Source organism: Thunnus thynnus, chromosome 14, assembly GCF_963924715.1.
Source record: "Thunnus thynnus chromosome 14, fThuThy2.1, whole genome shotgun sequence".
Lineage (NCBI taxonomy): Eukaryota > Metazoa > Chordata > Actinopteri > Scombriformes > Scombridae > Thunnus > Thunnus thynnus.
Window position 1 is genome coordinate 19,859,689 of NC_089530.1, and position 26,407 is coordinate 19,886,095.

Here is a 26,407-nt window from a genome sequence, read left to right on the forward strand (position 1 = left end):
GCCTGAAGTGAACCTACAAATAGAGAGAGCCCACTGATCTCTGACAGCTAAACGAGGGAACCCCACTGCTGCTCCGAGGTCCCTAATTGTTAAGTTTGTGGACTATTCAGTGAAGGACACGATCCTAAGACACATATGGAGTCAATGATAGATACTTTACAAAGCAGTGCTGATATATTTTGACCATGAATATTCCCCAGAGACACAAAAGAAGAGGGGGGGGCTCAATATCCAGATCCAGGTGGACAAGTGGGAGCTGATTGAGAGGGAGCTGTCCTGGTGCAAGTGGAGCAGTGTGAGAGGGAGACGAGGGAAAGACCCAGTGGTGCTATCGACCACGACCACAAAACAATCAACTTTAAGACGATAACTCCAAGTTTTAATACAATGGACAAAACTCAATTATTAGCGGTGAGCACAATACCCATTATAGCCTGTTAATGTGCATTGATGGTAATAAAGTTAGACTACGACTTTGACTTTCTCTTCAATGATTGTTCCTCTGTATATATGCAGCAGTCCAATAACTGTGATGTGATGTGTGATTTCTTAAGGGTGACTCAAGTGAAAACAAACCAAATTAAATAACAACATCAGCAGTAGAGACTCATATCTTCCTGTGACTAGATGGTCAGTGAGATGACCCAGATGAATGAACATCTATCACAGCAGTATGTGGATTTGCTGCTGTGTGGTGTGATGTGCCACTCTGGATATGAATGAAACTTGAGAGGTTCTGGAGCCACTGACAGTAGTGAAAACCCCTAATCTAATCGCTACCCATTAAGCACACATAGATACACACAGTCACCACCCCCCCTCCCGAGGCAAAGAGGCTTTGGTTGCCTTGCCTGCACATGCTGACCTGATTTTGTGTGTGGCTAAGTGTGTTTTTCTGTGTTTATGCCCATGTATGTTTATGAAGCAGATTAGGATGGTGGCATAGTCAAACACTTTTGTGGCAACGGCGAGTGAGTCTCTTTGATTGTAGACACGTGTGTCAGTGCATGGGAATGTGGGGCAGTGTGGTACAAAGTATTTTCCAGAATAGGAGACCCACATTTTAACACAAACACCCCTCCCCCCACCCATTCAAAAGTTCAGTCGATTATTGCCCCAGTATCTGCCTTTGTGTCTATGTGCCAGTTTGTTAAGTGATCCACTCATATGGGAGTAATTGGTTGGTCCACTGTGAAGCAACAATATAGCAGGCAGTAAGTGGTATTAGTTAATATTGTTTGATGCAACTATGGGTTATTTTTCCATTGTGGTCAAGTCAGTAATCTGCAGACAGTTTTCAGTTACTGATTTGCTTCCTCATGCAGATGGGTTTCTGCTTACCACACCAGCCATCTGGATCTCAGAAACTTTTCAATTCATAATCTTCCTGCGCTTGCCAGATGGATGTAACATGCAGGTGCACCACCAACACATGTACACTCGTGACACGGCTGATTGGAATTGAATGAATCTAACAATGAGTGAAAGGAAACAGCTCTGTGTTCTCCCTCCATTGGCTCTACATGCTGTACATCCTCCATTCACTATTCACAGTATGCTGGCCACCTTCCCAGCACTGGTTTCCCCTTGTTCCCCAGGCGTTGTATCCATTTGCCCATTCTGTTGTTGACCAGGCGTGTTGGCACAATATATTCTCCAAAACCAGCACCAGCTACAGGTCATGTCTTATGTCTTGTGAAACTCTTTGAAAACATTTAAGCTCATTATTCTGTTAACTAATTAAGAATGTCCTGTTTGTTTCTTCTGTTTTCTCTTTATTTTGGGAGATTAAATGAAAGGATAATTGGCTTTAAGTCTTGTTTGAGGGTCTAGTTTTGTAAGTTTTTACTATCTGTTCTGAATAGAGTGTTTATAATTAGCATCAATGAGACATCAGATTTAGCATATTTGATTTAAATTTGTGGCCATTAATCCATTCACCAGTTGCATAAAGACAGACACTTATTTAGCAGGTATGGTATGTCTGAAAGCATTGAGGCAGATTTACTGTGACAAAGTCTCAAGTCACCCTGTAAGCCTGCCAGATTAATCCCTAATGCTCCCCACAGTCAGCGATCTTTCACAAGGAGACAGACATGCAACCACTGCAGCAGGTGGATGGGACTACACTTAATGTCATTGCTGTTTTTCATTACAGACAATTATAATATCATTACAGATGAGGACATGTGCCCAAGTGTGTGTGCTTGTGTGTCTGACTGCATTTGTTTGTGTTTTGTAACTACATTTGACTTTCTGCTCCTACTGAACCTGTAATTGAATTTTTCAGAAAAAGAATATCGCTATACTGTATCACCAAGAGCTGAAATGATTTGTCAATTAATTGACAGAAAATTCAAAAACATGCATACATTAAATATGTGCTTGTATAGTATAAAGATGCAATAATGGTTTCATTTGGTTTTTTTGATATCTTCAGCTGTAGGTAACATTAGAAAAGTTACACAAAGTGTGTCCTATTAAAGAAGAGGTTTAAACGAAAGAATCAGCCTATAAAGCCGTTTGGCCATGTCCCAAGTCTAATCTGGTTGTACATTTGAATCAAATCATGTATCTTATTGTCTTTCTGTCTATTCTTCCCACAGTCGTGTGTGAGTCCATGCTCCTCCATGCCTTTGTTGGCATCTAATGGAAGATAAAGCACCCATCAGGTCTGCCATGGTATCTAGATTGCCTAAGTTCGGTGGACGCTCCTCAGGTGGTGGCACTGGCCCCTTGTCCAATGGTTCTACACAGCCAACCCCCCCTTCCCAGGATGGTAAGATAACTCCACCAGGAACACGCACAAATGGTGTGATCCGAGCCTCTCCTTTTTCCCTGAAATGGAGAAAAGATGAAGGGACAACCCCATCCAGCCCCACCACTCCCACCAGCCCTGGGGAAGGAGGTGAAGACAAGGCTCAGACACAGCTTCCCTCTCTGGCAAAGGAGGTAAAGAGTGCCTCACCAGGGACACCCAAGATTCGGAGGTCAGGTTCTCTGATGGTGGCTGTCTCCAGCCCCAAGGCAATCCCCAAGCAATCCTCGAAGATGAGTCCTAAAGCAGGGACTAAGCTAGGCCAAAGCCCACTCAATGGAGGTCCTAAAGTTAGCCATAATGGATATAGCATTTCTGCTCGAACAGGATCAGAGTCCCGCCTCGTGCGGCCAAGATTAGGCTCCAGCTCTCCCAGAAGCAGCTCTCAAGACAGCCTCTCCCAGTCCAGTGACAGCACAAAGACCTTGGCAATGGACAACATGGTGCGTTCAAACAGCTTCACTCATTTCAAGCAGATCCCCTCTCCCACCAGCCAGCCTATGACACGGTCCTTCTCCTTTAATCGGGCAGTGGAGCTGGCCAAACCTCTGGCCAACACCCAACTCCGGCCTCCTCGGAGTAGTTTCCTCAAACCCCCTCAGCTTAGCAATGGACGGGTGGGTTTAGGACTGGGAGGTCTGAATGGCAGCCATGGAGGTGCAGGAGGTCTAGGTGGAGGGATTGGAGGTCTTCAGCACAACAGAACTCCTCCAGCTGCCTCCTCTCTGCCCACCCCCTCAATCTCTCCAGCACCCACTACTCCCAGTGCTCTGAGGAAGCCACTGCTCCCCAGTTGTGTGCTGACCAAGTCATTGGGAAATAGTGGGGGCTCTTTGGGCTACAGGCTGGCTAGGTCTGCGCAGGCCAAGCAGCAAAAGCCTCTTTTTCCCGGTCGGGTGAAAGGGGATGTCAGACCTTCAGCTGCCCCTGAATGTGGAGGGACATTAGGGATAGCAATACATATTGAGCCGACTGATGAGGCTGCAAAAGCAGGCTCTCACTGTGAGAGTGATGGAAGCTCTGGGGATGGAGGAGGAAAAGGAGGAGAAAGTCATGTGCTTAGGCAGAGTTCTGGCCAGGCAGCAGGTGAGACTCTGGAGGACATGTCCTTATCCTCTGCCTCGTCTCTAGACAGAGGCGACACCAGTGAAGAGTTTCTAGATGACTTTGACAGTGTGGGAGATGTGTTCAGTGATGGGGACCTGCCTGACAACAGGACAACTGGTATCAGTACTCAAACCCGCCTACACAGCTTTCTCGATGAGACCATTGACTGGGTCACTGTGGATCTGGCAGGTAAATTAAATCAACTGAAGGGAAACTGAACAAATTTTATTGTCACATTTGAGTCAGTTGTTAAACTCTGTGTTTATATGTCTCCTGCAGGACATAAAGAAGAAAGCCCTATGCAGGACTCCCAGGGACCACTGGCGTTGTCTCCAGAACGGGTTGATGTCTGCCAGGCTTCATCTGTGGAGCTGTCGCCCTCCAACAGCTCTGGTGGAACCTACATGTGGGATGAAGATGGCCTTGAGCCCCTTGGGGGGCTTGGGACACATCTATTTGACAGCTATGATGACTCAGAGCTCAACAGCATGGTGAGTCCCTGTGTTCAATTGTGATGAATTTTGACACAAATGTGTACAATGCAAAAAAATGCTTGCTTAACCCAGTGGATTTACTTCTTCCCACTAAAGTTTTGGGTTTCAGGGAAAAAAATATAAGGAAAAGGGTAAATGTCTTGAATTTACTTGGTATGAACTAAATATGAGACACTAGCCTATTCAATTTGGAGTTTGTCAGAATGTTGTCAAAATACAACTAAATAAATAAGGCACTGTTGTAGCCTCTGCCAAGAGGGCCTCAAGCTCTCCACTCCTCCTCACTTTATCCTCCTCTGTGGACATTTTTAAAAGAAACCTTAAGACATATATCTTCACAGCCTGGCTTTTACTTAAAGTGCACGTCATTTGTTGTTTTGCTCTTTTGTGCCTTTGCTCACCTCTGTTTGTTTGCTTTTGTTTTTGTCGCATATGTGCAGCAAGCACATTGTGCCACAGCCATTGTATGAAATGTGCTATATAAATAAAGATTGATTGATCGGTTGATTGATTGATTATGTCAACTGGCAGATAGCACTGTAGAAGAAAGGGAAAGGGGTGGAGAGCAGCCAAAACTCCTTAGTGATGATGCCGTTAATAAGGCTAAAAACTTCAGAGAACACTTAAAGCTGTTGCAGCTTTACCTGATTGGATGTTGGCAAAGAATAGGCTTGTGTGACTAAGAAGTGAGTTCATTTCCAAGTACATTAGTGAAAGAAATGTAAAGGTTGTGAGACCTTAAGATTGAGTCTAAAGGGCATCATACAGATATATGCCTTCTAACATTTTCATGGCCACTACATACTTTTTACAGAGTTTGTCAAATGACCAGCTCAAAAGATGCTGGATTTCTCTACAACAAAATGTATAAAAAGGCACACAATACACATTTTTAAGAACATAATGTACCTAATGTTACCCCAGGAGCCAAATGTTACTGTACTGACAATGCAGGTCTGTTCATTATTTATTGTTTTATGAAGTTGACTTTCCCTTATTAGGGTGTTGACCTTATTCCCCTTTACTTTGAGGTAAATATCAGGCACATATATGCAACATTTGTGGGCTTTAGTCTAGCCTCCTAGTTATAACTCTGACCTTTTTAGCATGAAACACTATACCTGCCTTAGTCATTTAATCAGTTCCACTTCTAAATAATTCCTCCTTTCTTTTGTAATTAGGGATTAAACAAGCAGAACAAAGGCTGAAAAGGAAAGTGAAATTGTTCAGACTTTACTGCCTACAGCTCTCACTGTCGGGTTCATGCCAAGGCCCCTCTCTCCCTCAGAGGAATGCTGACCTGGCCACCAACTGAGTGTTAATAACATTGCTGGCCTTGCTTTGGTTCTCTGTATTCCTGTACCAAGGTACCTGATCTCAGGAATGTATAAAGAGCTTAAAATGAGCTGGATTAGAAATTGTATAATAAGCTTTGTGTGTTTACTACTTTTACCATGTGACGCTGACACAAAATTTGAGTCACTGAAAATGTAATGTGTGTATGTAATGTAATGTTTGTCAGACAATAATGGATCTGCAGAAACTACCAAAGCAATAAGAAAAGGAGAGAGCCGTGTGTGTTTGTGTGTGTGTGTGTGTGTGTGTGTGTGTGCTGGGTGTGCATGCTCTGTCTGTATGTGTTCATTGCTGCTGTCAATACAAGCACACGTGCCTTAGCCATGTGTATCTGATTAACAGTCATTCAGCATGTCTTAAGGAGTGTATGTGTGTGTGTGTGTGTGTGTGTGTGTGTGTGTGTGTGTGTGTATGTGTGTATGTGTGTGCCCATAGTAGATTAGTTCAACAGTTATCATGTGGGGTTCTTGCTTGAGTTTTTATCGACATTCATTAATTGTAGACAGGAGATGGCTCAGACCACGATTGGTGTATTTCGCCATCTTGTGGTCAACTGAAATCTACGTACTGTATAGCTACTGTGTGTATACAGTATTCTAGAAAACAAAGCTGCTGAAATTCAGAAGTAGTACAAGGTGCTTTTGACATGGATTGACTGCAGTCTTACACTTGATAAGGTTGTTATTATTGTATATGATAATGTTATAATAATGTTGTCATTGGAATAATGGTGAAAATAGCAGGTGCAGTAGTTGAATAGGAGAGACTTAACTGAGTGGGGGTGGTGGCTGGATATGAAATCTGTGCAGATGTGAATGAAGATGTGTCTGCAGCTTGAGTGTAACATTTCTATGAAACATTTAAAAAGAAAATCTTCCTGTAACTGCATGACAAATGACTTTCAAAATACTCCTGAGTATAGACCTGTTAGTACTCACAGTATAGCTTAAATAAGTAAGTGTGGGCAGTGACATGTGTTACGTGGGTACAAATCTCTGGTCAGAGAAGAAGGGAGCAGTGATAGTCTTGTAACACTCGGAGGGAAAGGTCTATTGAATGAGTGGGGGTAGGAGAGGAAAAAAGGAGAGAAGAAGAATAGGCTATAACCAGAAGGGGGGAAGAGAAAATGAGGCTTAGTGACTGATTGCTGATGTTTGAATCAGCTGTATGTGGAATCTGCCTTTGAGATATTTAACTGAGCTATTTGATTAAGGGAAATGAGCCCACTTACTGTAATTAGATGCACTGAGCTCTTTCTATCCCACCCCCTTTCTGCTATTTCTTTTCAATCTGTTTGTGCCGCTCTTACTCATTCTTCCCTTGTTCTCTGAGTAAATAGTTCCTCGCAATGAGCAGAGGAAAACCATGAATATAATCCTGTTACAAAGCACAATCTGTGTCCAAAAATGATTAGTGATTCTCGGGTATTTAAAATGATTAGTGATTCCCGGGTATTTATCCTGCAGTTGAGGGATCAAACAATGTGTATCATTTTGTTTTGGGAGATAGTTGAATGAAAAGCTCTTTGCAGTTGGAGTTTGCTAGTAAAGCTTCTTTCTTAGTCTTGTTTCAGAAAATAAAGCATATGGAGACCCTGCTATTCTGAATAAGATGCCAGAGAAAAAGAAATACAGGGTAATTTTGCCCAATCTTCATGACGCATAAAAAGGAAAGGTATGCAATCATGGCTCTAAACAAAAAAAACCCAACAACTCCTCTTTAGAGAGAATGCAACTGGTGTTTATAGCGTTTATGTAACTGACATTCTGTTTTTTTAGTTTGGATAATGTGAGTGAATGGAAAATATATGCAGCTCCTAGCAGGTCCACGTTGCTACACTGCAGTGGCATGCTCAGTCCACTTGGGGGCACTGTGCATCCTTAGGATAACACAAAGTGTATGTGCTTGCAATTGTTCCTGGTTTGTGTGTGTCAGTATTTTTCTGGCTATTTTTGGCTCTATCTGCATTCATATGCCTCTGTGCAAAATCAAGGAGTGGACTACCTGAGCTCATAATAACATTCCCATGATGCTCCATGCAGCTTGGTACAGTACCAGCTTTACAAAATTGGCATTGTGAAATAGAGGGCCACGTCTCACAGTGACTAGTAATGTGTCCCTGGCCTCAGCGCAATTTATCATGCAATGCAACCGCAGTACACCTGGGCACAATTTATAGTTAAACAGTTGTAGTAATTTTAAGTTAATGAGAATATTTATTTTATTTTTTCAGGCAAAACACAAACAATCATGAATGTACATTGTAAGGGAATGAACTGAAGCTGAAATAGAGGGAAGTGAAGCTTTCTGCCATTTACATGGGGATGGCCACAATAATAGCAACACCCATGCAACGTGCTACAAACCTATACAATGCCTCTGTAATACGTATAACCTCTATGAAACTTACATTGTTACATTTTGGTTGAAACTGTGTCAGATGGGTAAAATTCCTAGTGTGGATTGGATTTCATTATTTTGTTAAGCTAATTTTTAATCCACCACTCTTTACATAAGAAGTAGCTTAGTCAAATTTGTGGTAAGTTTTGGGTTGGAGCTGTTTCTATTAGAAATGAAGTTCTGCTGATTTTATTTACCTTGTATCTTGGACTTTCTCTTATTAGAATAACTATATTTTCCTTGAAATTACAGCCCAAAGTTTGTCCTTTCAGCACTAAACCTTGAATGGAAAACACCTGAATGTTAACCTTTTCTCTCTTATAATTCTGTCAGTGCTTATCTCTCCTTCCCTTGGGTATCTGTGGGGTGTTTTTTTTGCCATTTTCTTTATCTTAGCAGTTTTTTGTTTCTCTTGTTGATGTTTTCCACATTTTGCCTCCTTCCCCCCTCCCACCACCTTTTCTTTTTCTGTTTTGCAACCAAATTTGTGATGGTTCTGTAATCCTTAAGTTTCTCCCTCTGCTTCCTTTGCTGCCTCTTATCCTTGATTTGTTTATTTTGCCTCTAATTTTAGGCTTTTGTAGAGCCAGGTTGAGACAGGTCAATTCATTAGTGTTTAAATGAGTGAGGTGCTTAAGCCTTTTGTCTGCAGAGTGCTTAGCCATTTATAAAACATGCTGCCAGTGAACTGGCTATGCTGTTGCATTAATGAGGCTTATAGCTCACCTGCTTTTGTTTGCCTTGATTTTAAACTGACAACATCAGCCCTTCAAGGTAAACAATGTTTTGTGTGCACCTTTTGCTGCATTCAGTGCTTTCCATACACACTCTCACACACAAGACACAAGCTTTTGCTTGTGACAACAGTAGTTTGAGTCATTCCCAAAATTACAGCCTATACTTCCATCAGTATTTATCATGACTCCTTTTAGTTTGTCGAAGTTGTGACCTTTATTTTTCTACAAATTATTACTATGCTGCCTTTTATAACCACTTTGACTTTCAACTGGCGCTCACATGTTGTAAATCTTAAATTTGCTGCTTATCAGGCCCCTCCTGTAAAAGATAAGGCAATAAAATATTAGCAGATGTCAAGATAAAAGCAAAGCCATTTTTACTGGCAAGAGTGAGTTGATTAAATATTATCAGTTTATTGACTGTAGATTTTACTTGCAGTCACACGATTGGCCTTAATACCGACTGTATTAGTCCTCACAGTGCTGTCTCCTAATTTACAACAGTTGCTCCAGCTTACTGTTGTTCAAATGTTTTTGGTGAAGAATTAAATGAGAACATGACTAAAGTTTCTTCCTTGATTGGATTTACAAAAATTCATTTTCTAGGTTGTGGATTGTAGAGTCAGATACTAAATGAATAAAAGAAAGTAAAAACGGCAGGTTTATCTTTTTTCTTGTCTGTCAAAGGAGATAGATGTTTTATTTCGGACAGTCCCCAAAAACATTAACAAGCACCACCACAGCCAGACAATTCATCACAGGGGAAACTGACACATTGAATGATTTTTAATACATTTGTTTTCAAGGCACGTTTCTAATTCATAATACATGTGCCATTATGTACTGTATGCCTTATACTCCTACATAATAGTCACTGGGCTGCATGCTTTTCCAAGTCAGATTCACCAAAGTGTTTTGTAAATTGCTTGTTTCAGCTTGATGAATGCCACCTGTTCATGAGTAGGTGTGCATTGGTGACATTTAATCATTAGCATAATCGACAACCCTAAATTACTTAGTAAAGCTGCTCTGCTCTGTTTCTGGGCAAGTTTCATTCGCAAAAAGGTTACTCAAGAGTAAAAAGAAGAATTTCACATCGTGGAGCTTCAAGTCCTGCTGTTAGAAATCAGCAGATAAAACCATAACACATTAAGCAGTGTCAGAGATAGCAGTAGGGGGGGCCCAGATGATTAGAAAATAATAATACAGTGAATGGTTTGACATTAAGTTAGTTGATAAAAAAGATCTTTTAAAAAGCAAAGTGTATATAACTTAAGATGGGAGGCAGTTAAGAGGATGTGACAATCATAGAGATGAAGGAGAGAATTTTATGCAGTGGATGATGTTGTAGTCTGTTGTTATAACAGATCCATTATGCTCACCTTGACAGCGACCTGCATAAAGTCCTTGAGGCAGCCGTCGGAGTGAGAGAAACCTCTCGTTATATTGGCAAGACATGAAAATGATGGTATTGTGACCAGAATATAAATGTTGCAGCAAGTTTATTTTTGTTATATTTTATTTTAGTTGATTTTGCTATCATATTTAAACTCCATGTTCATTCAGATTATATTGTATTTACATATTATATTAATATATAGATTATAATTAATTTTAAGTCAAAAAAGTGTTTCTTAAGTGTAGTTCTTGCGTGAGGCCCAATGTTTTATTTCAGTTACAGTTTGCTGCAATACAGAGCCAACACAATAGATAATGTTTTGCTGTCCAAATGGCTGCACTGTAAATTACATCTCCAAGAAATTATATATAATCATTATAGTACATTACATTAGTATTAGTGTTACAGAGACAGAGTGCAGTATATAGAAGACACTATATCAGAGTAGATTAATGCATTGCTCAATGTAGCCAGAACTGACATTTAAAGTGTTTTCAGATATTTGTTGAATCTCTCTCCCCTTCATGTCCAATTCAACTTGCAGTAGTCTCATTTACATTTCATGCTCCTTATGATGTTTTATGTTGTGCTGATGTAATTTAGTATCTAGCCTTTCATAGAGAGTTAGTCTTTTCCCCCTGATGATCTGTAGTGGCACCAGCTCTACTGTAACTGCCCTCTTTTTGCTTGTGAGAAAGGCAAACCAACCATCCATCTATTTATCTTATTTTGGCAGTCACAGATAGATCTAGGAAAACTACAAGATGAAAAAGATAAAATGTAAATAAATGTACCAAGCATCAAAATTTTCAAGTGTGTGTGACTCAGAAAAAAAATTAAAGCCATAAACAACAAAATTAAACTTCTCATACTGTTAATAGTGGTAAGTGCACCATACTTTAAGTTAAAGTTAAGCAATCTGTTTTGAAACTGTGGTTTTCTTATAAAGTAACAGTACAAAGAAAAACTTAGAAACCTGAATTGTCTGCTATAAGCACAACAGCACTTATGTGTTGATACAGTCTCTCTCAGACTAAGGTTAGTATTCTTTATGTCAGTAAGACATACAGTATGTACTATATGTGTGTGTGTGTGTGTTTGTATAATATTGCACAGAGAGTTTTGTCAACAGTACGTACTTCCTGGGAAAAAAGATTAAGCTAAGAAAAACATAGGGCTGATTTTGACAAAGGAGGAGGTTTCTCTAATTCTTTTTTGCTCTCTCCTGCAGCTGCCACCACTCATTAAACTTTCCATGCCTCCTCCGCATTTCTTCTATTTTTTCTTTTTGAATATTTGCCTGTGCATAGCGTAACCCATCAGAAATAAACTTTTTACTGAAAGGATATTGCTATTTGTAGGAAAACCTCGGTTTCCTTGTCAAATGTGTCAGATGAGTAATCTCACTTAAAAATGTAAGCATAACTGTAACATAATCTAAAATATGAGTGCAAGCTGCAGTGTCATCAGGTCTCTCAGCAAAATAGAGTGTGAATGAATACAGAGGTAGAGCAATTATGAAGACGGAAACGGGCATTTATTTGAAACGGTCATTATTAAAGACTGCCCATTATTTTATTTCCTCCTGCTTTTTTGGTATACTTCATCTTTTTTTTCTTAGGAGCCTCAATATTTTTATATCCTTGCCTGTTTGTTAAATTGTTATTGCTTCTATCCTTGCTGTTTCTGTAATGCAAATTTAACACTTTCACAGTAAATGCCATCCATCAGTTCAGCAGGCATACCGTAATACCTTCCCATAACTGGAGGTCTTTTACCGTCAAATATCTGTGTTGAGTTTCACTATTGAGAAAGAACAGAGAATTAATTGGTCTAATTCAGTGATTCATATGTTTTTTTTTTGTTATGAAGACAAATTCCAAGACAAACAGAGTGGTGAATATGGAATGAAGATGTACTGATGGAATTATTGCTGTAGTAATGCACAGTTAGACAAATATAATTATACAGTGTAGTATATAATTATAGCAATTATAATGCAAATAATCTAGTTTTTTTCCACCATATTTTCCTCCATCCTTCATTTATAACTGGTCTTTTATTTGTTTTAATACAGAGTAGACAAGCCCTCCCACTACTGACAGGAGGTGAAAGATGAAAGCCTTATGAGAGAGAATTAAACACATCATCACATCAACTTTCAAACATTTTTTTTCTTTTAGATTTTCTGGGATTCTGTATTTTTCTTCATGTGCCTATCATTTGGAGTTATTCTTTGGATGTTTGGTCTCCTACCACTACATTACTCAAACACCCAGAGCTCTCAGCACATACCTGATTATCCCTAAGGGGCTTTTACAGTGGGTGTACTAGATTACCTGTAAGATTGTCCTACATTTCCCACATCTTACAATGGTTGTATTCAGTAAGACAGAAACTGAAAATGGACTTTTTTTGGAAACAGTCTTAGCTCAAGAGCTGCAAATGAGTCGGGTAAATGGATTACAAAGACACGTATAAAAGATTGGAGTAGAGGACATATCCTCCATCAAAACCACCAGGGAGTCCCGAGATATAAAGAATCATATTGTTAAGTAGGTCTGCTAATGTCACACAAGACACACAAATCAAGTACATCTCTGTGCAAAGGCACTGCATTGCATATTATTTGAATATTTATCAAGACATCCTCTTGGAAATTATTCGAACTTCAAAAAACTATTGATCCTGGAAAAAGATTTGCATTGTGTTGATTTCTAACCCTTGTCTCTGAAAGAGTAGCTCAATTGAGCTTTCATTAGAAACTAATAGAAAGGTGCTGGGTTGAAAAGAGTGACTTACTTCATGTGAGATGAAAGATAGACAGGTCTTAGAAGAACAAGTACAGTCAATCTAAAAATTTCTCCTTGGAACTTATTGATTTTACACTCTTATCTAAGGCTAAAGTTTGTGGATTTTTTGAAGTTGTTTGATTGAACCGAAAATGAGCTGCCTACTTTGCCTTTTTGCCTGATTGTGCACCATGATGCTGATTTACATTTAGCCCACGAAAACCCAATGTCTACCAGAGATCCTGAAAAGATACTCTCCAAGAAAGCGATGTGTGGAATTAAGGTTTCTGTAATGAGCTTTTATTCCTCTCTGCAAGCCTGTCATGCAGAGACCAGGGTCATTTGAGAGGTAAACTGTCGAAGTGAGAGAAGTTCAGCCTCCAAACTTTCCTAGTGGTTTTGAAGGTTTAAATCATTGTTTGATCCAGCTGTTTGTTTGAAGATTCAGCCGATGTTACATTGGGAGCAGAGAATACGCCATGAAACACAATATGTTGGAGGACCTTCCCTTGGCTATTACAATCTGAATGCTGCTCATGCTGCAGGCTTTGGATTGATAGAGCACCTCAGGGTGTCTAAGATATATTGAAAATATGCATGTCGTGTGTCAAATTCATAGAAGTCAAATCATTTTTTCCTCAGTGAGAACAAGTACAACAGCTCAATTTTAATTAGTTTAAAGCTGCTGGTCAGATGTATTTTAATAATTGTTCTTACCAGGTATTGATTTAACAGTCTAATTTGAAGGTGCCACAATTCATGCAATTCTTGGGTTTCATTATTAAACTAAGCAGGGTGTACACTCTTCATGAGAGAATGAATTTCATTAACTCAGTTATGTCACTTGATATATGTGTTAATAATAATGTGATACAGTGATTTTGTAGGAGAATTGTTTCCTCTGTGGGAGAGGTCAGAGTACAGGGTCACCAAAAAATTTGCTGTTGTAACCAGAGGAGATTCAACATCTTGCTCCAGGATAGTTGAGCAGAGAAAATGATCAAATGCACAGGATGCACTGAGTATTCAAACTGAACCTTTTCTGTTACATAATTTCAGTAGTTAACCTAAGCTCGGGTCATCTCTGGAGAGTGGTTTGCTCTCATGAGCTACTATTTTGGACTGTGGATTTTCTGTTGGCGTGAAGACCTGTGGACCATAGTAGGAATACACTTCATCCAAACTATCACTAAGACAAACCATGTGTGTGCTCACCCATCCCTCTACTGAGAGATTATGCTGATTTTTAAGTTGTCGTGTCCTGCCAGTGTGAAATGTAATTTCTTCTAGAGCTACACACTGTGACAAAGACAGTCAATGACAGGGAGGTACAGAGACAGAGAGTGAACTGTGAGTGTTGCTGGAATTAAGAGATGAAAAAGTGTATTATTGAGTGGTTCAGTGCTAATTCTATAGAATTGATACTCTGTAGGATACAATACAGTACTGTAAGGATTAAGTGTAGCTGTAGTTTAGGTGGTGGAATGGATTAGCCATTAATTGCAGAGTTGTTGGTTCAATCCCACACGTTGACGGGCAAATGTAAGTTGCTTTGGACAAAAGTGAGAGGAATGTAATGTGAAAAGTATGGGTGGAAATCTTATTTACTGCCTTTATTTGCAAGTTTTGCACATTTTATTTACAACTGTGATAAAAGTATGTGTAATAAAGCACATAGAGTCTGAGAGGATTTTCACACTGGAGTGCTGTCAGTGTCATTCTTTGCACCAAACAGACTCGGTTTCATTTTAACCACAGCGGCAGTCTTTTTTTTTTTTCTTTTTTTTCCCCACTTCCACACCTAAGTGTATTATTTTGTACTAAGCTGTGAGTTTTGTCAAACACCTCAGTGCACATCAGTACTGTGGCTTAACAGTTACAGTGTAGACACTGATGGAGGACTCTCAACTGCTGCTGTTTTACTGTTTTCATTGTGCAGCCAGTGTATGGAGTGTGAGAGTCTTTTTCTACTCACACAAAGGTGAACTATCAGACAGCTGAAAAGTTCAACAGATGAAATATCTGGAGCCAAGGAAGGATGCACTCATATCTCAGTGCAGTATCACAGTATTGTAATTTTGAAGCCAGTATATCACTAATTTATCACAAGATCTGCGTGTGAAGCAGCTGTTCCTGAAAAAGATAGCGTCTCTGTCAGTAAAACTACTCTGTTTAAATAAATGTATCATAATATGTTTTTTAATCTAATATTTGCCTCACCTTTATTATCAAAATCTGCATATTCAGAATGTGGGAGTCATAAAATTATAGAGAGGAGTATGGCAGAGTGAAGACAAAACGACTGACAGAAATGAGAGGAGAGAGGAAGTGAGAGAGACTGTAACAGAGGAGACAGGTTGATTTGTACATGGACTCTGCAAACAACAAAGATTCCACCCACGTCTTGGTTGATAGTATTTGGGAGACTGCAGAAGCATTTTATTATTCTATTTCCTTCATTATTCCTTCTTCATTAAGTCTGAAAGGCTGAGTACCAGTCAGTTATCGCACAACATATGAGATTTTCAATAATGAGTAATTTTATGCTTGTCTTCTAATGAAAGCGCTGTCAATTTAGTTTCGTACAGCACAAATTTGCCTTGAAAAATAAAGCTTTGAACTATTGATTCATTCCTTTGCTTTTGGATCTGCTTTGAATTATTTGGTAGACAGCAGTGTAGCAGTCAGACTAACTGCATATTTTGAGACTGTTATGAGATGTTCGTTGGGTTTTCAAAGTGTTCTATATTATGATTCATAATGGAGTGCTATTTTTCCAAAAGGCTGTTCTATTATCTGTGTCTTGATGTATGGAATAAGACCATCTTCCTCCTGAAGTGCTGTAGGAGAGAGAGAATCATGTCAAACAGTATCAAAGGAAAAGTCAATGGTAGAGCTTCATAAATTGTTATTGATGACAGATTAATTAAGAGCTGGGATTGAAAATTGTATAAATACAAAACAGAGAAAAGTCATAATGCTATTAAAAACAACATCCATAATATTACAACAGTATAATATGGCATATTACTATTATATGCTTCACAAAGGTAGTATTTATGGCAGATATGGATTGCATTATGTTTTAGTGGTGTTCCTGTTATTCTGTCCAATATTTGTACATTTAAATAGTCACCCTAATTGCACAGTAATGGCTGAAAAAAAGATACCATACATCGGAGCAGAAATTAAACATATGTGTGATAAAAATTTAAAGGTTTTTATGTTATAATATATTCTGGTATGTAGCAACAAAAAGCCGCTTCTGGAGGACATTGCTTATTCCAGATCAAGGACAGAAAGATTCTGATTTATGTCAAAACAAGGTTTAACAGGGGTATACGAACATGGCGGGGATTAGGTTTTTGTACGATTATGTGTCACACAGTAACATTTAAAGCTTGCAAGGCTTTATTAGTCACAGGCAAAGGCCGTGTGTGTATATTTGCACTTTTGTGGATAATATGAATATTTTGTCCTGAATCAATGCAGTTACATGTGTCTGGCCCCTGATGTCTAAATATTTCTCTCCTAGCAGCTGGTTTTCCAGAGCAAAAACATTTTTGTCTGGAGGCAAAATGACTCTAATGCACACATAATGTGCAGATAATGTGTGTATAATGTTATCTAATGCCTTACAATGAAGTGAGTTTTAACTGCGATCTTTGTGTTTCCCAGGATATCCTGAACAACCTGGACCCTCCGGGCACTGGAGAGTTGGATGATGATGACCTTATGCTGGATGTGGACCTCCCAGAGGATGGCTTGCATGGTCAGCACACACTTTATGTAATTGCAGTTATCCTACACAGGATTCAAATTTGTGAGGTTATTCTATGGCCATGACAAATGCTTCAGTCTCATTGGCTGGAGGTTGTCCATTATTTTCGTATAATCGGACACCTCCAGCAATACTGTTCTGATCATAATTGTAAATTAATGCATTACCAAGGTCTGAGCTTTCTATTTCCAGCAATATCCTTCTATGGCATATAATGGTTTGAATAAATTGAATCCTGCCTCGCCTTGGGTGAAGACTTCCCTCTACAACATCCATTAAATTCTTTTAATGGACACCTTGTTGTCTATTATGTGGTGTTAGTCTTTTAATATTTAGTTGCAGAAGAGTTATTAAATTACAACTCCATCACTGCCACACAGCGATTGATGACAGCTGAGCAGCTGACTTAGAGAAGTATTCAGCCAGCTGTCTGACTCTGTTTATCAGATGCAACACACACTCACATACGGTACCAGCACGACCACAGGTTTAGTTGGAGCAGAGTTTATATTTGATTGCCTTGACAACAGCAGTGTGCTGTTCGTGTGATTAGTTCAATAGCGTACTATTCTACATTACATCATCTACTCCCATCATGATATCATATCTATTGTAGTTTCATTTTCCTCTATCACCCGTTTTGACTTTGTAAATGTAATCAAGTAGCAATCTCATTAAAATATAGTAAAATAGCTTCTTTGTAGGTGTTAAGGGTAATCAGTTCACACTATTACCACACGATAATAGTGTTGACAACGTTATTATAGATTCAGCAGATAGTGTGTGTCACATATATGAGAGAAAGATGGGAGAGAGGCAGAAGGGTTGAGGAATATTGACCTCATCTGTCATGAATTATAATGAATTCTAGGAAGTACATTTTCCCTTGTCAGTCCTGAAACCAAAGTACCTTTCATGACTAATGTGTTTAATGCACTAGTTTGATGTGGAATGTCTGAATGACTTGGTAAATACAACAAGGCTCCTTTCAGCACCACAAAATGCGATATACAGAGGTCACGCATACTGCCATGTGGCCCATATAAGCTTGTGGATGGGCAGAAGTACACACACACCCGTGCACATATACACACAATTGCCAGTTTATTAGATACACCCTGCTAGAAGTGATGCAGCCTAATGCAACTACCCTATTATAAATCCTACCGTCATGGAGGTTTTAATGTTCCATTTTTTTTGTTGAAATTGTTCCAGATAGGTGTCTGTTTATCTTAATGGTCATTTTGGAGGCTGTAGATTGTGGTGCTGTCGAATCATACACTGAGAGGTGGTTTTAATATTTAGTCTGTCCTCATTTATATTATCTACAGCCACCAAAACCACTTTAAAATTGAGTTAACACCTCTCTAAAACAGTTTCAGCAAAAACTGAACCGGCTTGAAGGTAGGATTTATTACAGGGCTGTTGTATCAGACAACATTAGTTTTAGCTAGGAGGCAGCTTTACACCCTTGATATCATTCTTAAGTCTGTAAACAGTGATCCCCTTGTATTTGGAAGAGGGACAGAGAGAAAGAAAGAGAGAGAAGGAGAGGAATGTTCACTCCAGAGGAATGTGAATTGGAGTGTCATCCCTTCCTACTCCTTTTTGGGAAGTGGCCATATTTATAGCTCTCTATGTCATTGCTAGCGCTAGTCATGAGAGGCAGAGTGAAAGCGAGACAGGCTGAAAAGTCCAGTTAGACCCAGCCCACAGGGCCGGCCCTGAGACGTGGGATAGGGATGGATGTTTTGACTGCATAGTCTCAAGCCCTCCCTTTCCCTCACTTCCTTTCCTCTCTCCTAAAGACACCCTGACTCTGCCACAAAACAGGAAGAAGGGAAGGGGAGAAGAAGAGTAAAATAGGGAAAGCTGGAAGGGGCCTCATGTAACGTTTTCAGCCAGCTGTCAGGTCCTGTGAAGGGACAGAGGCCCCAGCTTTTCTCCCTTGCCTGCCTCAGCTGGTGACTTCCTAGCTTGGACACAAACCAATCACCTCAGCTGCTTTCTTACCACCACAGTCATCTCTCCACAGCTCCAGTTCCTAGGGAGTTCCCAGAAAAACAAGCCTGACAACAAAGACAGAGCCAGGCAGGGTGGGAGCAGGGGTTGACTTTCTCTCTCTGGCCCTTTAACTGCTCACCAGCTGACTGGACAAGGAGTCATTTCTCTCCACTCGGTTTGAGTTTCTCTGCCTTTATGGATTTTTTCCCCCCAGTTGGAGAATATATTCCTATTGTTTTACTTTTAAAGGGACTTTTTCTGAGCTGAAAAGGAGTCCTCAAGTTTCCTCAAGTTTCCTGGAATGTAACAGTTCAGCATTAAACAAACTGTCTGCTCCTGTGTTATGTGGTGACAGTCAGGGTAAAGTATTTTAACAACCACTGCTAAATTCCTTCGATTGGGTCTTTCAGTCTGCCAGTGTTTCTTTATTTTTCTCCTTTTCCCTTTCTCCCTTTCTCTCTCCAAACTATGTGGCATATAGAAAGTAAAGGATCCTTTTGATTTCCTGGGGGTCACGCTCTGTTAGTTGTCAATTTTGTTGTGGTCATGGTTCATTTCACAGCTATATGCTATTGAGTGTTGTCAAATACTGTGTCCTTTTACCTGCTTGAAAATGAAATGGCCTGTCACTGTGTGTGTGCGTGTGTGTCTGTGTCTGTTGATGGTGGAGACAGTTGAGAGAAATAGAGAGTAGGATGGATCAGATCATGATTTATATGCAGATATTCTAAAATAGAGTATTTGAAATATGCACAGTATTATTCATTACCACAAGGTATGAAAATTTGACTCATGGTTGTGCATTTTGTACGTGTGTGTGTCTGTGTGTACCTTCGTGTTAACCTTCAGTAAAAGGCAGAAGGAAGCAGAGAAAAACAAATTCTAACCTTTGCATAACACTTATTTTCAGCATTCTACAAACGTTCTAGTTTCATGTCAACAAATAATAGCAGAAACAGAAGTGATTACACTGGCTTTATAAATTTCAGGTCAGCTAGCACAGTACTGTATATACTCTGTTATCTCTCACTTGCAGTTGTTCTCTTTCAGAGATGTTTCTTTACTCTGGCTCATTGTGCTCTAAACTCTCTTTGTAGACATTGACAGGATGTCCCACATTGAGCGCTCGGAGAGGGCCGGTCGGCAGGGACAGCGGCGTAAGCACCATCGCTGGGTTGGACCAGACCATTTCCACAATGATAGCAGGTCGGTTATGCTCAAAATATTTCAAAATGTTGCCAAAAAGGGAGTAAGAAAGAAATGAAAAAAGTGAAAGCACACAATGCCTGCCTGCCTGACTGCCTTTCTTTCTGGCTTTTGTCTGTCTCTCTCTCAGGGGCCCTTTCTTCCAGCACTATGATGGTCTTAAGGCCTCAAGGATGTCTTCACGGCCAGTCCCTTCTGAAGGCAGGCAGCATGGCTACACAGCCATGCTGGATGAACTCACATTCGAGCATATGACCCAGGACTGCAGCTCGCTCAAGAACCAGCTTCTCAGGCTCAAAACTTTACTACAGGTTCGACCCATATTTGCAGAGAGATATGAATGAACACAAACATGCACACATTTACTCATATGCATGCACATACAGTACTGTAGGACAGATTGGCACATTACCTCTAATTCTTGAATTGCGTCACGCTTTGAATCTGTGTCCCACACAATCATGTGCAGATCACATCATCTCACTCAGGCCTTTATTTTGCTCTTATTCTGTATTTAAGCCCCAAAAACTGTTTTTTGGATATTGGGATTGATTTTAACTGCTATTTTGTTTATTTGATACAGCTTTATATTAGTTTGCTAAAGGTTTAGTTTAAATAATCTAAAGTTTGCCAAGAGAACACTGCATCACTGTGCTTAGGTGTTCAGCATGACCGACATTATAATGATAATAATAATAGACTTTATTTATATAGTACCTTCGAAACACAGTTATAAAGTGCTTTACAATAAAAACAAAACACATTTAAAACACAGAGAGATTAAAACGAACTAAAAGCCATAAAAAATAAACACATTATAAAACACAAAGGGAATAAAAATGCAAAATTAAATATAATAAATATAAAATCAAGGAAAATAAGCAGGTAGCTCAGGTAAAATCAGGAAATGCTTTCTGATAAAAGTATGTTTTAAGAAGAGACTTGAAAGAAGACACAGACTCAGATAGCCTTATTTCCTCGGGCAAGTTGTTCCACAGCCTCGGGGTCCTGATAGCAAAGGCTCTGTCCCCTTTAGTTTTCAGCCTTGACTCTGGTAGAGACAGAAGACCTCTGCCTGAGGATCTGAAACTACACAAAGGTTCATAAGGGATTAAAAGGTCTAAAATATAATCTGGAGCCAGGTCATGAAGAGCCTTAAAGATAATCAGTAAGATCTTAAAATCAATCCTAAAACAAAGAGGGATCCCAATGTAAAAAGGCTGAAACAGGTGTGATGTGATAATTGCCTCTTAAAAGCCTGGCAGCTGAGTTCTGTACAGTCTGTAGTTGTTTTTTGATTAAGACAAGAGAAAAAGCTGTTGCAATAATCGAGGTGCAAGGAGATAAAAGCACGCACAACAGTTTCTGCATCTCTGAAATTTAAAATAGATCTCATTTTTTCAATACTTCTGAGATGATAACAACATGATTTGTGATATGTTGTTCAAAACATAAATTGCCATCAAACAGGACCAAGAAACCATGATTTCTTGCAGCAGGCTTGATGTGGAGTGACAGGTAACAGTAGATGACAGTATTTGTTTTGTGATATGCTGTGACCTAATAACAAGGACTTCTATTTTATTAGAATTGAGCTAAAGAAAATTTATCAGTGTCCAGTTTTTTATATCCATCAGGCAATCCTTTAGAGAACTCAGTATACCGAGGTCAGTGGGTTTAACAGGGAGGTACAACTGTGTTTCATCCACGTAACAATGAAAAGAAATACCATGACTACAGATGACATCACTCAAGCATATATAGGGACAACAAAATTGATTCTAGAATTTACCCTTGAGGCACACCATACTTGATATGGGAAAATGACAAGAAGACACAAAAACTTCCTATTTGACAAATATGATGAGAACTAGTTTAATTCAGTACCAGATATGCTCACCCAGCGCCTCAGTCTATCTAAAAGAATGCAATGATCAATTGTGTCGAAGGCTGCATGTAAGCCAAGCAGCACAAGAACTGAACACATGCCTGTGTCAGCGTTCATTAAAAGGTTGTGAGTGACTTTAAAAATCTGTCTCAGTGCTGTTATACTGATGGAAACCTGATTGAAACTAAAGATACTATTGGTTTCCACAGCAGCAAGAAGCTGCTTTTAAACATTTTTTTTCAAGAATCTTAGAAATAAAAGGCAGTTTAGAAAATGGACGATTTTCTAAGAGGGTAGGATCAAGCCCAGGTGTTTTTGACTAGTTGGACACAAGCAGTTTTAAAGTAATCTGGGATACAACCAGTAGACAGCAAGCTGTTCAAAATAGAAAGCAAATGCGGCCCAATACATTCCATTACTTCAAATAAAATCTTAGTTGGAATTATGTCAAGAGGACTGGAGGATAATCTCACATAAGATATGATTTCTACAAGTTCAGGAAGAGTAATAGGGGAAAAATAGCTCAAAGTATCCCGGTGCAGGTGGTCAACATCTAAAAAGGTAGGATTGGGCGCAATACTAAGTCTTATCCACCTTTCTGGCAAAGTGCGATAAAGACTTTTCACAGTCAGCATCATAATCAGCAGAGGCACAAGGAGAGGCTGTGTTTACTAACTGTTTGACAGTCTTAAATAGAAATCTGATGTTGTGCTGATGGGCAGAAATAAGTTCAGAAAATAGCATGTTCTTACATCAAAGTATCTTATGACAAAACTGAACTGATCTAGTTTTAGTTGTTAATTTGCTTCTATGTTTTGCATAAAAAGCAATAAAATGTTTTATTGCATACAAATCCTTTCATCACACAAAGCTGCTGTACAATAAATAGATATCGTATGTAAACAAAAGAAAGATGTTAAGACAGATGTTTATTGGTAAAGAGACAGCAAAGTCTTGTGGTTTAAATGGGTGATGATGTGCTGCATTAGTCTCACAGCAGTTTTTAGATGCCCAAGGTCTTCTTCTCTTTGTATGTCGTTCGTGTGCATGCCTGCATTTGTGCTTACATACATTTGTCTGCGCTTGTGAGAAACTGGTTATTTAATAGATCCATCCCTGTCAGTTGGAGAAATCCATTTAGAGGGAAGAAGAGAGAATGACAGGGAAGGAGAAGAGCGAAATAAAAGATGTCGGCTGTAAAAATGTACACTTACATATAAGATGAACACATAAAACCCACACTTCTACAAAACACACAACTCCATCAAGGCAATCACAGAAAGACACGGAGACAGCAGCGCTACAGAAAACTAAATTATCTTGAATGCTTTGACGCAATTTACCCTCTACAGCATAAAAAGTGATATTTGTGTTTGCATTTTAATCAAATGTCTCCTTCAGATGTGTTCAATGTGATCACTGCAACTAGTCAAATGCTTTGGCTGTGTAGCCTCAAGAGGGAAAATATTTCTTTTGGCCCATTAGTAACTCTGTTCTTAATTGTTTTTTTTTAGTATGATGTTGAGCTCAAGGCAGCGACTGTAAAATGAGCTTCCAGCCTTGCAGAATCCTAATTGATCTTTGCTTTACTGTGCTAACAGTGAAACATCCAGCTCAACACTATTTATGCATGCTTGCTCCAACTGGATTATCTACCTGACATGATTAAGGAACAAGTGGAATACCATGCTGAAATTATGATTTATTTCTATATTAGTTTACTGACAGAATATTAATCAACAACAATTAGGTAATTCCCCACATTATTACAATTACAAAATGACAATGTAAGTCATTTTATAATGAATAAAAATCCCTTTTTCCATTTCATGTCTTTTTTGAGTCTTGGTCAGATAAAATATGCTGATTCATTTGTCATTATTATTATTATTATTTTTAATTTTTTAACTAAATACTTCAATCAATCGAGCAGTAATTGCGAAAAATAATCAAAGAAAATTATTGTTAGTTTCAACTCTAGTGGAATGTTGCACTGAATACTTTGCATACACAAGATGAATAGGAGGAAAATGTTGGGCTCATTTAAGCAGTTTCCAAAGAGAAGGCATTTCCTCTGCTCAAAGAAATAAATGTAGTGAATGTTCAAAAACATACCCAGCAACTCTGCATCAGATATCTACTGTTGGTGGCTGACAGTTCAGGGTCAGCAGAGTATACAGCTATGTGCTAAAGAGTAAAATAATTCCACTGCAGTGAAATACAGTTCTTGAGGCATGCCTAAGGCAATTGTCATTGATCCAGCTCACTGTGTACTCTGTGTTTGTGTGTGTGCCTGCTCCTGTGTGTGTGTGTGTGTGTGTGTTTGTTTGTTCCCAGCTTGAGGATACAGACTCTCCAGCAGATGTTGCTGAGGAGATCGAAGACAACACCACTGCATCACAGGTACCTTAGATTTAGAACAGTGATTGACTGGATATGCTGTACATATATATATATATATATATATATATATATATATATAATTTTTACTTTTCTGCAATTTTCGACTGAGGTAATCTGCTACCCCTACATTATACTGTATGTGTGTGTGTTTTCAGTTGGAGGAGCTGATTAAGGAAGTGCAGGTGCTCAGAGTAGAGCTGAGGAGTCGAGACAAGACCATTGCTAAGCTCACATTGCAGTGCCAACAGCTACAGCAACAACATCAGCGGGAACAAATGGTGAGCTGGCATGAACAGCACTGATACAAGTGAAAAGTCTGAAAAGGGGGACCTTTCAGTTTCAATTCTGGGAATACATTTTCCCCCTGCCTTATTTTTTTTAACTCTGACAGTAATTTCACTAGATATTTGTATTCGAGTTATTTCTGCTGTTGATGTTTGCTGCTAGAATTTTAATAATGACATATTAGTGTAATCAGTAACAGACATCGTTGAGAGGATACAACCCATAAATTGGCCTCAAAGGACTTTACAATCTGTACAACAAACAACACTCGCTATGCATAGAAAAAAAGGGAAAAACTTTAGGAAGAGCCAAAAAGTAGAGTTAGAAACAGAAGGACAATATTAGATAAGTTAAGTGCACACACATATGAAGAATATGGATCAGACCTGGGATGAAGACACAAAAAGAAGTAAAAGTAGCCCAAAATGAGGTGCCAATACACAACATTTTAGCTAACAGTTTTACTATTCTAACAGCATAGTTTGGGCTTCATTTTACCTCAAAAGAAGGCATATTCGCTGTTATGAACGGCTGTTATCAAGGAGCTTAAGTGTGGGGCAAATGGCAGCATCCTTTTTATAATGTCATGGAAATACAGGGTTTTTTTGAGAAAACATTCATTTCATTCATACATGAAATATGTATGAATGAGTGCAAATAGTCATAACTATGGTGACTGACAGAAAATGAATCATTAAGGCTCATACACTGAATGTTATTGCAACATGTAGAATATCAATTCGGGCTCATCTTCAGTTGAATGTATTACTCGAGCATGCACACACAGGACTATGATCGCTCCAGCATTCATGTTTGCTCATTTCTTTCATGTAGCTTTCATGTCCTACAAGCATGAAGCTTCTCTTCTAGTTGGTCCCCTCCTTGACACCAATTCTCTTCACAGATCTGAGATAGTTATGTCTGGACACCACTACCGCTTTCCATTATTTGTTGTTTACACCAATTCCAGGTTTATCAGATCTTATAAAGGGAGAGCGTGAAAATAAATGATACAGTGAACAAGCACAGGAGAAATGATCCTCTATGAATGTAATCACTTTGTTCTTTGAAGGATGTTGAAGACAAAGAGGGATTAATAAAAGCACACAGTGTGGCAGCCTAGTGATACATGAACAGATCCACCTTTCAGATTTCTCTTGGTCACTGAAGACATACTCCTCATCATAAGTGGGAGTTCAGTTTCTGCTCGGTATGTTGCTGGACTCCCACATGCACTCTAGTGTGTGTTCTCTCATGGTTATGACTGCCTACCAATAACCTCCGTTCTGTTTGCTTTTAGCTGGCTCCATCTCCACTCTAACATTCATTAGCGTCTTGAACGGGCTCCCTTGTTAGCCAAACAACTGTATGCTCGGCTGACATTATTCAAATCCCTGCCGTATCTAGAAATACCAAAATGTCAAAGCGCAGTCTGTCCGCCTGCCTCCCTGCCATATACTCTCCTTCCAATTAGAATTAGCACCCACCCACAACAGGTTCTTTAGTCCAGCATATCGTTGCACCCTCACTCTCAACAAGCGGAGAGAATGAAAAAGCTAGGGATATATTTCCAGATCTGTGCCTGACAGTAATGAGTGTAGAGACTGAAGGAGTGAGTATATTGGGGGAAGTAGATGAGGAGATAAAAGGGACATGAGACATAGTGTATTTGCTCTGCTGACTGTGTTGAAGCACTACGTTAGATGAAGGCTTATTCTCTTGGCCTCTGATATCCCT

At 39.3% G+C, this 26,407-nt stretch overlaps 1 protein-coding gene across 3 annotated transcripts in view; it reads left to right on the top strand.

The window, feature by feature from the left end:
- Positions 1 to 26,407, top strand: part of ccser2a (coiled-coil serine-rich protein 2a) — a 58,903-nt gene that overhangs the window by 13,963 nt on the left and 18,533 nt on the right. For all 3 annotated transcript variants that reach the window (XM_067610466.1, XM_067610463.1, XM_067610465.1), the window contains exons 2-8: positions 2,607 to 4,114; positions 4,205 to 4,416; positions 16,782 to 16,875; positions 19,986 to 20,094; positions 20,225 to 20,405; positions 24,320 to 24,385; positions 24,541 to 24,663. In XM_067610466.1, coding sequence (XP_067466567.1) covers positions 2,650 to 4,114; positions 4,205 to 4,416; positions 16,782 to 16,875; positions 19,986 to 20,094; positions 20,225 to 20,405; positions 24,320 to 24,385; positions 24,541 to 24,663 — 2,250 coding nt within the window. In that variant the 5' untranslated portion in view covers positions 2,607 to 2,649. The remainder of the gene's footprint in view (positions 1 to 2,606; positions 4,115 to 4,204; positions 4,417 to 16,781; positions 16,876 to 19,985; positions 20,095 to 20,224; positions 20,406 to 24,319; positions 24,386 to 24,540; positions 24,664 to 26,407) is intronic.